The sequence below is a fragment of the Stomoxys calcitrans genome, chromosome 4 (genome assembly GCF_963082655.1).
Source record: "Stomoxys calcitrans chromosome 4, idStoCalc2.1, whole genome shotgun sequence".
NCBI lineage: Eukaryota > Metazoa > Arthropoda > Insecta > Diptera > Muscidae > Stomoxys > Stomoxys calcitrans.
Window position 1 is genome coordinate 25598380 of NC_081555.1, and position 15158 is coordinate 25613537.

A 15158-nucleotide genomic window follows, 5' to 3' on the forward strand; every position below is an offset into this window, starting at 1 on the left:
TATCATATCGAGTATTATAGGCATTCTCGCTGAGACTCCGCACTCGATATCGCTGAATATCCGCAAATGCAATTGCAGCTACTACGTACACGAAGTATACAACTATCCGCAACCTGTGGATGACCCCTATAGCTCTCAGGAAGATATGATTTCGATTAGAATGTAAAAAGACTGATGTGATAGGAGTTGATAGGGAAAGGGGCAGTTAGGAGGCTAAGGGTAGAGAAGGGAAATTTATAACAGGAATATGAGATATCAGCATAGCAAAAAGGGGAGGAAAGGTATACGAAAAGGTGTGATAAATTAAGATTAAACTAAAGAGAGGAATGTGGTATAAAGGGATAAAAGAGATAAGGATAGAACAGTTGGGATAGGTTGAGATAAGGTAAATGGAAAAGTTGTTGTAGCCACATTTGTATGTGAAGCTAGCGATCCTTGTCAAGCTTCATAGGTGAGCATGCTCGTTCCGGTCCATAAGATTGATCGCCGTGCGAACGTTATGGCCATTGGTGCCAATGACTCACTTAAACAAGAGCCGGCATCGCCGGTTCTCTCACCGAGGGGACAAGTTGGCCATTGGTTATTTAAAGGCGCCAATAACTCGCCTTGTTATATTGAGCATCATATGCACTCAGAATTTGTGCAAGAGCAGGTGCGGGTCGGCCTCACACTGAGACTCTCCGCTTGATACCGCTGCTTGTCCGCGACTATCGTTGCAGCTACTCGCGCCTGGTAGCTCGCAGCTAAGCTTCTCGTGACAGCAATGAACACCACACATATCGGACCTCAATGTTTCAGCCTGTGTGGTGGTCACAGCTATCCCGTGCTGGGATTCCGCTGGTTGTCCCCGACAGCAACGATTAGAAATGAAAGGAATAGGGATTCTGATAATGGGACAAAGGATAGGGGAGAATATGGAATAGCTGGTGGTAGGGATTAATAAAAACAGATGGTAAAGATAAGGAAAAATAGTAGGGATAGGAAAGAAAGGAATGGGAGAGATATGGATAGTGGACATAGACATAGAGGAGAGAAAGGTAGTATATATAGGAAAAGGGAAGAAAAGTAAAACATATATAGGGATAAGATAAGGCACTTACGGGAAGGACTGATAGATATAGTTGTGACAGCAATATGTTAGATAAGCACAGGGGAGAAAAAAAATTAAGCAGATAGATGTTGAAGATATGGTGGGATGGAGAAGATTGAAATAGATGAAAATATGGTGGCGGAGATTGGGAGAGATAAGGGGGGAATATTGTGGTAAGCCATCGATATATTCTCGATCCGCGTAAAATTCTAAATGATCTAGGTTAGGTTAGTTTAAAGGACATGCGCCTGGTAAATGCAGTTGCCAACATAGAAATAGAATAAAAACTAAAAACTCTGAGACTCTCTAGCCATCTATAGAGAACCGCCCCGTCAACCATCCCAGATGCTTGCACAATTGCAGAATGTCTCGGGGGCGATAGACTGTAAAGAGCTGGCACAGCAGATGCTCAACCATCTCCAACTCCTCTCATCACGATATACCCTGCAGAAATCCTCCTCTTCCCAAGCCCATTACTATGTACAATAGCTGCAAAGAGTTCATAGGTGGTGTGTATCCAAAGTTTTTTAGATGTCTTTACTTTATTGTGTTATTTTGATTTCATCTTCCCCACAAACTATTTGCTTGTCATATCTAACAAATGAAAATACTAGTTCATCTAGTCTTATAGACGACATTAAATTAAATATTAATCTATTTATTAGTATAAAAATAATGATCGCACAGTATATTTACACATACACAAAATTAGCTACATTAATACTAGTAGTCCTCAAAAACACAACATCTCCTCTATAGGGAATAATTTCTTTTAGCAATTATCCTTAATTGTTGTGGCCAATTAGATAGACTATACTTTGGATTATTTTCCGACCATTTTCATGATTTAACAAATTCAAACAGGGATCACGAATTTTCTCTTCCAATAATTTCAAAAGTTCCGTACGCAAACACTGTATCATTTCGGCGGTCTCGTGATTATGAGCCTTTATTATTATCCAGCCATCCTCGAGTAGGAATAGAAAATCACCATCATGTAATTCTACTTTTAAATCGGAACCAGCAAACAGAACAAGGGTAACTAAAGGCAGCATACTACATTCTCGTATGAAAATTCTGGAAGTTTTCACCTTTTCCTGGTACACCAAAAAGGGCGATTGGAATGTTGCGACATCTGCATTTATGGAAGAGGGATGTATGGCCACATAGCCGTCTTCTTTGGTTTTGAAACGTAAATCTCTGGCAGTGGCTAACTTGGGCATAGCACCACCCGCTGTTTGTATATAACTGCGTTCGGGTGTTAGTATCTTTACAATATTCGGATAGAGAGAAGCACATAGAAGGGAAATCAAAAGACGATTGTTATCTCCGTTAATGTTTAAATCGCAACCTATAGGAAAAATGTGGTATTTTAGGATTGCCCAAATTGGTTAAGTTAATTTTTTATTTTTTACACTTACCTGTTAACTCCAATATATTGTCATGGGCATTTTTTCGCTTTCTGGGCACATTGACTGGCACAAAACCTATGGAGACCAGTAATTCCAAAAACTGATATTTCACCTCAGATATGGTTTGCAAAGTTTTTAGCGATAGATAATGTTCATCTGCATAATTGCGGCTGGCAAAAAAGTTGCGTTTAGAAACATCCAACCATTTCTGTAAGATAAAGGAATTGGTATAAGCCCACATAAATGTTTGTGAATGCACACTTAACCCACCTTATAAGCCAGCAAACAGGTCAAATGATCGCTATTGCATAGAGCATATTCTCTTTTGCGTCTCTCAGCTTCTGCTCGTTTGTTAAAGGGGCTAACAAATGGTGATTTGTGTGAGAGACAGGCGGCAATGGTTAACACACTATCCAGGCATTGGAAAATGGCTCCAAACAACATAAGTTTTCCTATCCTTACATCGACAGGCAATGCGGACAAATGGTGGCCCAAAGGTGTCAAATGTTGTTCCTCATCTAAGGCACCTACATCCTGCAGACGATTAACAGCGGAAACTATATTTTCTTCGGTAGGCGGTTCTAAGGTCTGTCCCAAAACTTCCACAACATTTAGACCCTTGAAATTTGGTAAAGTTTTAATACGCAACACCAGCTGCTCTAATGGCACTCTATGGATTTCGGGCACAGGTTGGGCCAAGAAACTGTATTTATAACGATGTTGTGTATACAAATGTATACAAACACCAGGCATAACACGACCAGCGCGACCTTTACGTTGATTAGCATTTGCCCGCGAGACATAGACAAGTTCCAGAGATTCCATGTTGCGATTAGAGTCGAAGCGTTTTTCCTTCATCAGACCATAATCGACCACAAACACACAATCGTCTATGGTCACCGAAGTTTCGGCAATATTTGTGCTTAGGACAATTTTTCTCTTGCCCTTGGGCGCAGGACGAAATACAGCGCTTTGCTCTTCGCTGGATAGAGTTGAATGTAAAGGAACTAAAATGAATTTGCCAGATCTGAAAAAAGAGGGTAGGAGTATAAGAGTAGTTTATGACATTTTTCCCATGTTTCAAGCTACCTTGGCCCAAATATATTGCTATCACTAAGGGCATCGTGTATGGATTGAATTTCCTGTAGACCTGGTAGAAAGATTAAAATTGTGCCCTCACGTGGCCACTCATGTTCACCTTCAACTATGTATTTTAAAACAGATTCTATCAGTTCAGGGTTGATTTTCATGGGTTCCATGAGGTAGATGGATTTACAAGTCTTCTTTGAATAGTCTGAAAGAAATAAAGAAATGTAAACAAATATTAAAGAAAACGTGTAGGAGTTAGGAGGCCACCGTAGCGCAGAGGTTAGCATGACCGGCTATGACGCTGAATGCCTGGGTTCGAATCCTGGCGAGAACATCAGAAAAATTGTCAGCGGTGGTTATTCCCTCCTAATGCTGGCGACGTTTGTAAGGTACTGTGACATGTAAAAAACTTCCCTCCAAAGAGTTGTCGCACTGGGGCACGCCGTTCGGACTCGGCTATAAAAGGAGGCCCTTATCATTGGGCAGTTAAACAGGTGACGTGTGTCTTGTGGTAACAATCGGAACACACATCTTGCATGTTGGCATTAATCCTTGCTCTGTAGGAGTTTAGGCGGCTACCTGATCGTAATTCAGGAAGAACCACTATGGTTTGAAGGGAAAGGTCAATTTCCAACCCAAAAGTTATTGCTTGAACAGCATGGAGCTATGTCTTTTCGCGGGTAGGATTTTTGTCTCTTGATGGATGTAGTCCACGTGAGAACTGAGGAGACACCTCGTCGCAGTTCGAAGAGCGGCATTCTGACAGATCTGAATAATATTACACTGGGTGTCACATAGCTGACGAGATCACATTGACGCTACAGTCCGAACGGCGTGCCGCAGTGTGACACCTCTTTAGAGAGAAGTTTTACATGGCATAGTACCTCACAAATGTTGCCAGCATTAGGAGGGGAAAGCCACCGCTGAACATTTTTTCTGATGGTCTCGCCAGAACCACATCGCAGATCAATATTTTGAAGTGTTACAAAAGGAATGAATAGATTAGTATATCCCCTCATCCTATGGTGGTGGGAATTAGAACCCTTTTTTTTATTAATTTTGGCTTCACTTACCTGCATATCGTGAATACATGGCAGACAAATTCAATTTCTCATCTTTTATCTTTGAGGGAGGCGCTGTATTCTCTGCTTTTATATCGGCATACTCCAACTCCCTCATTAGTTCCTCTTCTTCCTTTTTACTAACCTTACGGCTATATTGAGAATCACATTCCATTACAAAATCACAACGTTCAATGATATCTTCCAGAAATAGTTGTTCCACCGGAAATGTCCTGCCGGGAATATCTAAAACTGGCACCCCGCCAAAGTAGTCGGAAAACAATTTGGCATTCAAGGTGGCCGACATTAAAATGACTTTAAGATCTCGGCGCACTGGCAATATTCGTTTGAGTATCATAAGCAAAAAATCAGATTCTTCGCTACGTTCATGGACCTCATCCACAATAATGTGGGTCACCGAGTCCAGCAGAGGCTCTGAGGCCAAACGTCTTAATAGTATACCAGTGGTGCAGAATGTTAGACGTGTGGAAGGTGATATTTTATTTTCCAAGCGTATTTGATAGCCCACAGTTTGACCCACTCTTTCGGCCCTTTCATCTGCCACTCTCTCGGCCACTCCAATGGCCGACAGTCTTCTGGGTTGTGTGCATATAACCTCGACATGGGGCATTTTTTGTGAGTTATCCAGCTGGGAGGCTTTGAAGAACCAATTGTCTAAAATAAATTGAGGCACTTGGGTAGATTTACCACAACCAGTTTCTCCCGAAATCACCAATATCTGAGAGGTTTCCAGCAAGTTTAATATGTCCATCATTTTACTGAAGGCTGGTAGATTTTGGCGTGACTTTAACATTTTCTTGTATTTTTCGTCATTTCTGCGTTCCATGAAACGTTTGAGCAACTGTCTATCGTCCTTTTCCAATGCCTGGGGGTCTTTTCTAAAGCCATCTCCATGGGAGGTTAAGCCCTTTTCATAGTGAGTAGGTAGATTTTCAAAGACCTGGGCGTCCTCGGCCTTCTCCGCGTCATCTTCAATGTGGAACAGCGACTTATCGGCTTTGGGGAAAGGTTCATTATCTAGATCGATATTTTCCGCAAAACTCTCCATTTGTAGCATTTCTGATATGCTATAGACGCAAGGTATGCCATCGCGGCATGACTCTTGGGCCTCCCGGTATAATTTTCTAGCGATTTTCAGCCTTATCTCGTTGGGTATGTCGTGACAAGTTGTCTTAAGGTAAACGTAGGGAGCCTCATAAGGATATTTGGTTTTGGGTGGAAATCTTAGTTCTAAATAAAACCACTTCTCATCGGATTCATCGATTTTTTCCTTGCCCACAGATTTGTCAATAACTTCCGGTTCGGGTCTAATATGGGCAAATCTGCATTTGGGTCCATATTTACATGTTCCTTTTTCATCAAAGTTTCTACATCGGGGCGGCCCTTTGGGCTTTTTTATATTTCTTTTGTCCTTGGCTTCTTGCAAGGCTTTGGCAGCAGCATCACGAGCTTTTCTAACCTCCGAGGGACTATGTTGCAGCAAATGTTCAATTTTGAATTTTAAACTCCATACCAGATTCTTTTCTTTCTCTTCGAAGCCTTTGTCATAGATGGACTCTAATGCCTCCTTCTCATCACGTCTCATATCCAGCAGTTCGTTTTCGGTAAAATCAGCAGCAGCTGCATTGAAGTCCGCTACGTTTTCTCCCTCTGCACCAGGTTCAGGAATTTTTAAATATTTACGAAACAGCAGATATAAAGTCTGATCTATATCACCCTCGCAATGATCATAGGCCTCTATGCAGTGATTCAAAGGAAATCCATAATTTTCCAATTTCAGCAATGCATAGCGACGCAATCTCTGTTCAGGACTCTCTGGACTCTTTTCGACATCTTTGCCCAAGGCACCATTGGTGTTGGCAGAAAAATTGGTGACCGACTGCACCACGAGCGTTCCACGATCTTCCCAATATGATTTTTTCATCTTCCCTCCACGATCTTTGTACTTGGAAGGATCGTCTAGACGAAAATCATCACCATGTATAGATCTCAACGTTTCCATGCACATTTTTTGGGAGTCATCGCTTAGACGCAAAACCTGCATTTCAGTTTTAAGGGTAACCTTTGAAGGTGGAGGTTCCGTAGGTCTATTTCTGAAAGACAAGAAATGTAAGCACACTGGAATTGCAAAAATTTGACCAATTCCAATATTTGACTTACGTTGCTCGCACATCTTGTTGTATGGGTCGCAAAAAACAGTCGTCAATCAATCGTTGAGAGCCCTCGTCCATGTTTACGGGGTTTGTGTGAATAACTGCTGTTTCAGAAACTCAAATTTGTGAAATTATTTATCAAAAGGAAACAAAAGCTCCAATAATTTCACAATAAAAGAAAAGTTTCTCCTCTTCACAAACGGAATATGAAATGAATTCTTGAAATAAATGAACAGGTGGTAAAGAAGGTCTGTTCGAGCACTTGGTATAAAAGAAAGCCCTATGTAAGAAATTAACAAATCTGGTAACTTGTTTCTGTATAAGAGTGTTAAGAACACTTGTAACGCCCATATTAAGCCTGTTTTTGTATTTGCACTGGATATGCAAGCGGTGAAGCATAACAAGTCACAATTCGTCAAATAAGGTGAGTTAATATTTCATTCTTATATGGTAGTGAACAAGTTCGAACTCACCTATTACTACGTGATAGCAATACGATATCAAATCAGCTGATAAAATATAAGCTCAGTTCGTGTATATTAGTTAATTTACTATAAAAGCTCGGGACGGCTTGGAAGAAGTTAATAGAAAGGGATACACCTCATAAAGATAAAAACCGTAGGAGAAGGAATATGAATACCAACGCACAAGAGGGATAAGTAGAAACACAGACGGAGTAGAGAGAAACTCTCACTGGCGAGAGCATCGTCCAGTTAGCCAATTCAGGTCTCAACAGAACTCCAAAATTAGCGGAGCCTATGCGGACGATGTCGTACTGCTGATACTAGAAGAAATTATGTCGATGATCAGCGAGATCATGAAAAAGTCTAGGAAGACTGTTGAGATGGGCTACAAGAAAAAATGGGTCGATGACTTCTTTCGGAGATATAAGATATCGGATTATGGGCGAAAAGCACCTGCAGGCGAAATATCAAGGCGTATATAAAAAGGTGGTCTCACGCGTACAGCTGTTCACAGCCGGCCAGGTTTGACGGTATTAAGATGACAGATTTCTATTTGCATTCTCTTTGATTTTATCTTCTTTCTCGCATAATCTCTGCTCATGTACGCCCACACGAACATAAATTTCTTTGCGTGTGTTTGCAAAACGTCGATCAGCTTGATGACAAGATGGTGGATTGCACCATATGATTTTTGGTTGTTGTACAAATGAGACCAGATTTAATTGTTTCGCCATGGCGAAATATCTAGTCTAAGTCCTCGTTTCGAAACTGTCCTGGAAAAAGAATGCGAAAGGAATGAAGCCGAAAGGTGATGTGAGCCTTCTTTTTCCGCAGCAGATGGTCGGTAGGTAGTGAGGGGATTAGACCGAAGATGATTTACTGGATGTACAAGGTCATTGTGAGACCAGTGCTGACACATGGGGCAGTGGTATGATGGATGGTTGTCGAGAAAAGGGCTCGCAAGAGAGATTTCCAGAAGTGACAAAGGTTAGGCTGCGCGGGATCACAAGAGTGGAATACAAATGCTGTGGTTGAGGGGATGAGTGCACGGTTGTTGCTCTAACAACATTCCATGTGGAGGTAGCGTTCCTCTTCAAGCTCTTATAAGTGAGCAAGCTCGTTCCGGTTCATAGCACCGATTGCCGCGGGAACATTATGGCCATTGGTTATTGACACTCAGTATTTATAGGCACTCAGTATTTAAGATAGAGCCGGTACCGCCCGGCCTTTCGCTGAGACTCTCCACTCGATACCGATTGTCCGCGACTGCAGTTGCAGCTACTCCGTATAGAGAATTATTATCATTGGTTACTTAAAGGCGCCAATAACTCACCTTGTCATATCGAGCATCATAGGCACTCAGTATTTAAGAAAGAGCCGGTGCCACCCGGCCTCTCGCTGAGACTCCGCTCGGTGCTGATTGTTCGTAAAGAACATTCCATTATGCACAAGCTGTGCACGCACTCGGTAGCTCTAAGCTAAGCTTCTCGTGATGACGATGAACACAACACACGTATCGGAGCTCAAAGTTCCAGACCGTGTGTTTCTCAAAGCCATACCGTGACGGTATGAATCCACGGTTTTTACACCAAGGCTCCAATGTAGAAGCTGGTACTGGATTGGGGGTATACTCCCAGACACTCAACATGGGTATGTCGGTGAGACTAGCTGACATGTGAACATTTTTTCAGGCAGATAACTCGCCAAGAGCCGATGTTTCACTAAGACTCTCCACTCGATAATGCTGATTGTCCGCGACTGTAGTTACTCCTACTATCCTCAACGAGCCCGGTGGCTCACAGCTGAGTTCACAGTTGGCCTATTGCAAGTATCTGCGAGGCAATGGGGACGAATTCGTGAACCTAATGAGTCGGAAGAGCAGCACCTGCAGCTTGAAGGTTATAATTTTTGTGGATCCCAACTCACCACACTGTCGGACGGACACAAGAGACATTTTTGCGTGGACCTCCCGGGGTGTGAGTCCACGAGTCCTTCGTGGAGACCTCCACAACCAAGTTAAATCTGCAACTCCCAGCGGCTAGGCTTGCTTCAGGAGTTGGAGACAGCTGCTGGATACCCGCGTGACGGCATCTCAAATTTTGAACACATAGGCAGGAAAATATGATGACTATCACTCTTACAAGATCCATAAGTCGAGGTCTTCGAAATCGAGAAGAACCGGGAGGCGGGTACCTAAACAAAGCCCAAATTCGTTTTGGGCGCTGATTTATTTTCCTGATATTTTGAAAATTGGTAGTGTTCCCAGTGTTGAAGCCAGAATTTCAGGATTTGACTATAGGAGAATCGTATAGATGCTTTTTTGCCATTAGCTGAGACGCTTGGTCGAAACAGGGACTCCCGAAGTAGGGTTATATATCCTCTATTCCACCCTCTCCCTTGGTGGTGGCATAACCTTATCAACAGTAAAATTTTTTTAATAAAATTTAAAACTCAGAATCTCTGCTTGATTCTAGCGTTTTTTTTTTATTGGACTTTATTAAAAATTTGTTCATATCTGCTCGATTTTTTATAATAAATACTATGTATAATAATATGTGTATGTTTTTGTACAACTACTAAACATTATTGGCTTTTTAAAAATATTTGGCAATATTGAGGAAAACATTTACATTAACAACAATCATATATAAGACTTGCACATAACTTTTTCTTAAATCATTGAGAACCAACTTGAGTGTCATCCAGCTCAATGATTTTAATACAATGATAATAATAGGCCTAAATGCAATAAGTTGCCGGTGTGCCAGCAAATTTATGATTTGCCTGGAATGTATAAAGAACATAGCGCTACGATACGATTTCAATAACTGGATTCATATTTCTGCCAGCAATGCATAATGTCAAGTGTTCTCTGGCAATTCTGGATTCTTCAACTGACCTTGCACTCTGTTGGACATCTCAGAAATGTAATGACATATACCGTTTGCATTGATTAGGTCTTAAACTGCTAAACTAACCAACTAGTTTTAGAACAACGTTCGACGCTTCTTTGTTAAAAGTAAAATGAAATGAAAAGAAAAACCGACTTATTGTTTGTCCGTCTTGGGAGAGCCGAAACCGTCGGGCATACTGGATTTGCGTTGAGCTTGTGATATTTGCGCTATGCGTGATAATGGTGAGTGAGTACTGGTATTAGAAGCACGAGCCGCAAGTGGCAGCAGACGCGCTGTGCTGCTGGTCGAAGGTGTGGGACTGATGGTTGAGCCATCAGGTGTTGTGGCTGTTATGGTTGGCTGGGCCAAGGGCGATGGTCGGAGTGATAAACGGCGCTGTAAAAGCGTCTGCGAGGATGTTGGTGATCCCGGCGGAACTACTGTGTTAACATTGACTCCGGGTGGCGGTGCCATACCTGGAGGAATTTGTAATGCTGTAGGTCTTACACTAAAACGGCGTTTGAATTTTGATTGAGCTGAGTTAACGCTGCCTACCGACATTTGAGAATCAGTTTCCGAGTAGCTGGGTGGTGGATCCTTCATTTGCATTGTCGATAGACGGCGTCGGCTTAATATGCTGCTGGCATTACTGGGAGTAATGGAAATTTGATTGAGTTGTTGTGCGGTCTGGGGCAAGGTTCCAACTACTGTGGATCTTCGTGCATACAAACGGTTGGCAGCTGCTGTGTTCATTGCCCTGGCATCGTTGCCAAATAGCGATAATATGGGCGATAGCTGTGGCGGGTCTAGACCAGCACTACCAACTTTTCGTTTCTTTTTATCGGAACGGAATAAATTGGAAAGGCCACTATTGCCAGCCTTGTTGGCTTGAGCTGAAGCTTCAGCTTGCTCGCCCAGTACTGCCTGGGTGTGCACCACTTCCAAAGCTCTTATCAAATCAGCCAAAGTGGTATTTTCCAAAACTTCCATATCTTCTTGGGAAGCTGAAGACAAAACACTAGGCCTACGATTAGCATTAGAGGCCATCGGAAATAGACTTCCCCTTCTGGGTGGTGGATTGAAACCAGCGACGGATGCATTGCTGCCCCTTCGTTCGGGATTAAATGCACTACCACGTCTTTGGTTAAGGGCCGCAGCAGCAGTGCTGGGGGGAAACATGCTTGCTCTGCGATTGGAAATGGCTAGATTTTGGGCGAATACTGAATCTCTTCTCTTGCGGGCTCCTTGAGCTTGAGGATTTCTCTGATACGAAGTGTTGGTAGTTATTGAACTTGTGTTAGTGTCAGCCAACTGAGCTATATCCATGCGTGGATTTTCGTTGATGTTGTTCAAGCCTGATGAGGAAAGACGAGTATTAAGACTGCCGTTGGAAGTCTGCACAGGTTTGCCATTGCGGAAATAAGAGGGGCTGGCATTGGCTGTTACTGTGCTATAGTAATCCAGCGAAGGTGTTTGGTGCTGTATAGCCTCGGGTACACTGGCAACAGAAAATTTGCGTTTGTCGCCTTTTTCGCCATCTTCATTGGGCCAGTCAACTTGTGATGAACGCTTTTTAAAGGGAAACAAGCGTCTGAATCCATCGGGTATAGAGAATTTCTTTGGCCTGTTTGCTTGAGCGGCAGGCTTCCTATTCAACTCCTCTTCATCCACATTCACAACATGATCCAGAGTGGGTAGTCCCAAACTGCTGCGGTATATATTCTCACGCTCACGGTCCATTTGACGACAGCGTATGTTAATAGCCTCTTGGATTTGTTCATTATCACCACTCCAAGTCCATTCATTATGGCCACCCATTGTGGAACGGCGAGCAACATTCGATTTCCATTTAGGATCCAAATTAAAGTCAGAACAAGCTCTGCCTCTGGGCTTTGGTATTTCATTAACACCCGGAAATGACCATTCGCTGGCCAATATCTGTGAGTCGGAAAAGCCATGATAACCACCATACATGCTGGCGGTTCCCAAAGTGGTATCTTCATCTTGAGGTGGCTGTACCGTAGCCAAGGCACTGACCACTTTTGCCAATAAACCGGTGGTCTGTCTGAAAGCTTCAGCACTTTCAAATGATTTCTGCCGATCGATTTTATTCAATTCGGTATCGGAGGAAGCATGTACTGTAAACAGAGTGTTGTCATCACGAGCCTCTACAACGCCATAACATTCGGAGAATGCACGTTTGCGACTTGGCACTGGTATAGGATCAACTCTGTACATGGTTAGCTCTGGGCAAGAAAGCGAACGATATAGAGAATAATCGTATTCGGCTGGCTCCGTGTACACCGGCTGCAAATACAAAGAAAACAAAACGGAGAGATAGGAAGTTAATAAAAATTGCTTGCGCAAAGATATGTTTAAAAGTCTAATTTCAGTGTAATAAGATACTTAATTCCTGGAGGATATTCAACCAAAATCGGTATAACAATGTAGTAAATAGAAGTTCTTTTGAATTTTCAATCCCTTACCAAGGCCTGGTATGTGGGACGGTGACCTGTCATAAGGTCCAAAATCAATTTTGGATGTTATAGCCGCCCAAAACCGCGTTTATATTGCCCAAAATTAAACTGGACGCTAATATTACCTATGTAGAGGTCATAAAACCCACAAAAATGGGCACACAAAGCCAATTTGAAAAATGGATGAAATCTTTATTTAAATCGAAAGTACGGCCCATAAAATGTAATGTTTAAAGACTATTTCTAGCAAATATTGATCGTGACTTCGCCTCAAATGGTCCATCCGGTTAGACCAATTTTGGTATAGTCTTTCCAACATTTCGGCCGGTATCTCACGAATAAATGCTTCAATGTTGTCTTCCAATGCGTCAATTGAAGCGGGATTGTCTGTATAGACATGAGCTTTAACATAGCCAATAGGCGGCCAATTGACCGGTTCCGAATGTGAAATAAACTGTTTACCGAACTCGCCTCTCAATAAGTTCACTGTTACGGGTGCTGTGTGACATGTGGTAATGTCTTGTTGATACCACATGTCATGCAAGTCATTAGCTGTTTAAGACAGTGTTGCCAAAAAGATAATAGCTAAAAAATCACCCTTTGCAAAACAAATATGTATATTATTGTGGGCGGGCTATCGTCGACTGTCGATGGTTGTAAAATTACAAGCGTCGACTATCGATGGCAATGTCTATCGATAGTTCTCCATCTCTAAGGCCAAAACAGAATGAGAGCGTTGAGCTGTCTTTGAGTGTCGCGTACCAAAAATAATGCAACTCTGCGCACAAATCCCACAAAAGCAACGCAGTTAAGTTAAATAATTGTTAACTTTGACGCTTGAAAGTGACCGTTATTCAGTGCTGCCACAAGTAGATAGTGTTTTTAGATTTGCTGGCATTTGTTTGCAGAGTTGCATTTTTAACACGACGCTACTCAACGCGCTCATTCTATTTTGGCCTTAACTCATACCGCGCCAGAATTATCCAGCGAGAAGCCTATGTTTGTCCAGACTGTCGACTGGGCTCGCTAGTACACCGACTCAGAATACGGCAATGCTTAATTACAATCCACTGGCGAATGATAACCCAGTAGAATGATAACTCCTAACGCATATCAGTATTATCATGGTTTTGCTAAGAGCAGGTTGATGCTAATTGGCGATCTCATAGCGCTTTAGAATCTTCTTAGGGCCCGCTTGACATGCTGCAGCCTTCTAATATCAGAAATTTCTGACGGCATATCTGGGACGAACACCAGATACAGGAAGCACGAATAATAGAGATACTCCTACTACTTTTGGTGACTGTGTATTTTGAAGGATGACACGAAACCAAGAGAAAGGACGGCTGTAGAGTAGAGCTGGGAAACTATCGATAATCGCAACATGCGATATTTTCGATAGTTTTAATAATAAATATCGATACTATCGTTAATTTCCAATCACGTATATTTGAAATGAAAATGAGAAGTAAAAATCAGGAGATCGATTTATAAAGAAGCAATATCAATGCACAGAACAAATAAAACCAAGGTTAATAAAGTCAGTTGAAAGTCATTACAGAAATCATTGTACAAAATGTAACGGTCACTTTGAAAATTGCGCCCTCTATAGATGCAAGGTATCTTAAAGGATACATTCAGCGTCAGATTGCTTATTTTTGTTTAGTTTTGCAAAAAATTTAACTCTTGCGATAATATCCATCGCAAAAATATCTATCGATATTCAGTCAAAAAATTTAATATCGATAGTGCCATCGATATTTTGCCAGCTCTAGTATAGGGTTCTAAAATACAAATCCAGAAGTCGAATTCCTTTAAAGTCTGCCAGACCACGGAGATCTGAGCTACCGCAGCAATTGTAAAGGCCAAAGCTGAATGAGAGCGTTGAGCTTAAGCTCTGCAAACAATCCCACATATGCAACACGGAAATGTTTAAGGATTTTCAATTTTGACGACTGAAATCGAGCGTCATTCTCTGTTGCCATACGTGAAGTAGTGTTTTTAGGCGTCCATGTGAAAAATTGTTTAACTTTTGGTTTTGTGGGATTTGTTTGAAGAGTTGAATATTTTCAACGCAACGCTCAATACCAAGCTAAGCTAGAGCTGGTAAACTATCGATAATCGCAACATATTCATATATCGATATTTTCGATAGTTTTAATAATAAATATCGATAGTATCGATACTATCGTTAATTTTGCAAAAAATTTAACTTTTGCGATAGTATCCATCGGAAAAATATCAATCGATATTTAGTCATATTAAATATAGATAGTATCGCTTGTGCCATCGATGTTTTGTCAGCACTAAGCTAAGCGCGCTAATTCAGATTTGGTTCAAATTTGTATATAGCTTCCATATAAACCGGTCTCCCGATTTGACTTCTTAAGCTCTTACAAGCCGCAATTTTCGTCCGATTTGGCTGAAATTTTGCATATAGTGTTCTGTTATGATTTTCAACAACTGTCCAAATCGGCCTATAACCTGGTATAGCTCC

The 15158-nt window shown here is 41.8% G+C and overlaps 2 protein-coding genes across 3 annotated transcripts in view; both read right to left on the reverse strand.

Moving 5' to 3' along the window:
• Positions 1–1710: 1710 nt before the first annotated feature.
• Positions 1711–7049, reverse strand: LOC106090519 (putative ATP-dependent RNA helicase DHX57). The gene is made up of 6 exons (XM_013256746.2): positions 6834–7049; positions 4665–6766; positions 3592–3796; positions 2773–3529; positions 2512–2710; positions 1711–2441 (listed from the first exon to the last, which is right to left on the reverse strand). Exons 1-6 carry the CDS (start codon positions 6902–6904, stop codon positions 1876–1878), a joined length of 3900 nt encoding a protein of 1299 aa, XP_013112200.2. The 5' UTR covers positions 6905–7049; the 3' UTR covers positions 1711–1875.
• A 2739-nt stretch (positions 7050–9788) lies between these two features.
• Positions 9789–15158, reverse strand: part of LOC106090521 (open rectifier potassium channel protein 1) — a 61600-nt gene continuing 56230 nt past the window's right edge. For both annotated transcript variants that reach the window (XM_059366698.1, XM_059366699.1), the window contains exon 7: positions 9789–12491. In XM_059366698.1, the coding sequence (XP_059222681.1) occupies positions 10338–12491 (2154 nt within the window). In that variant the 3' untranslated portion in view covers positions 9789–10337. The remainder of the gene's footprint in view (positions 12492–15158) is intronic.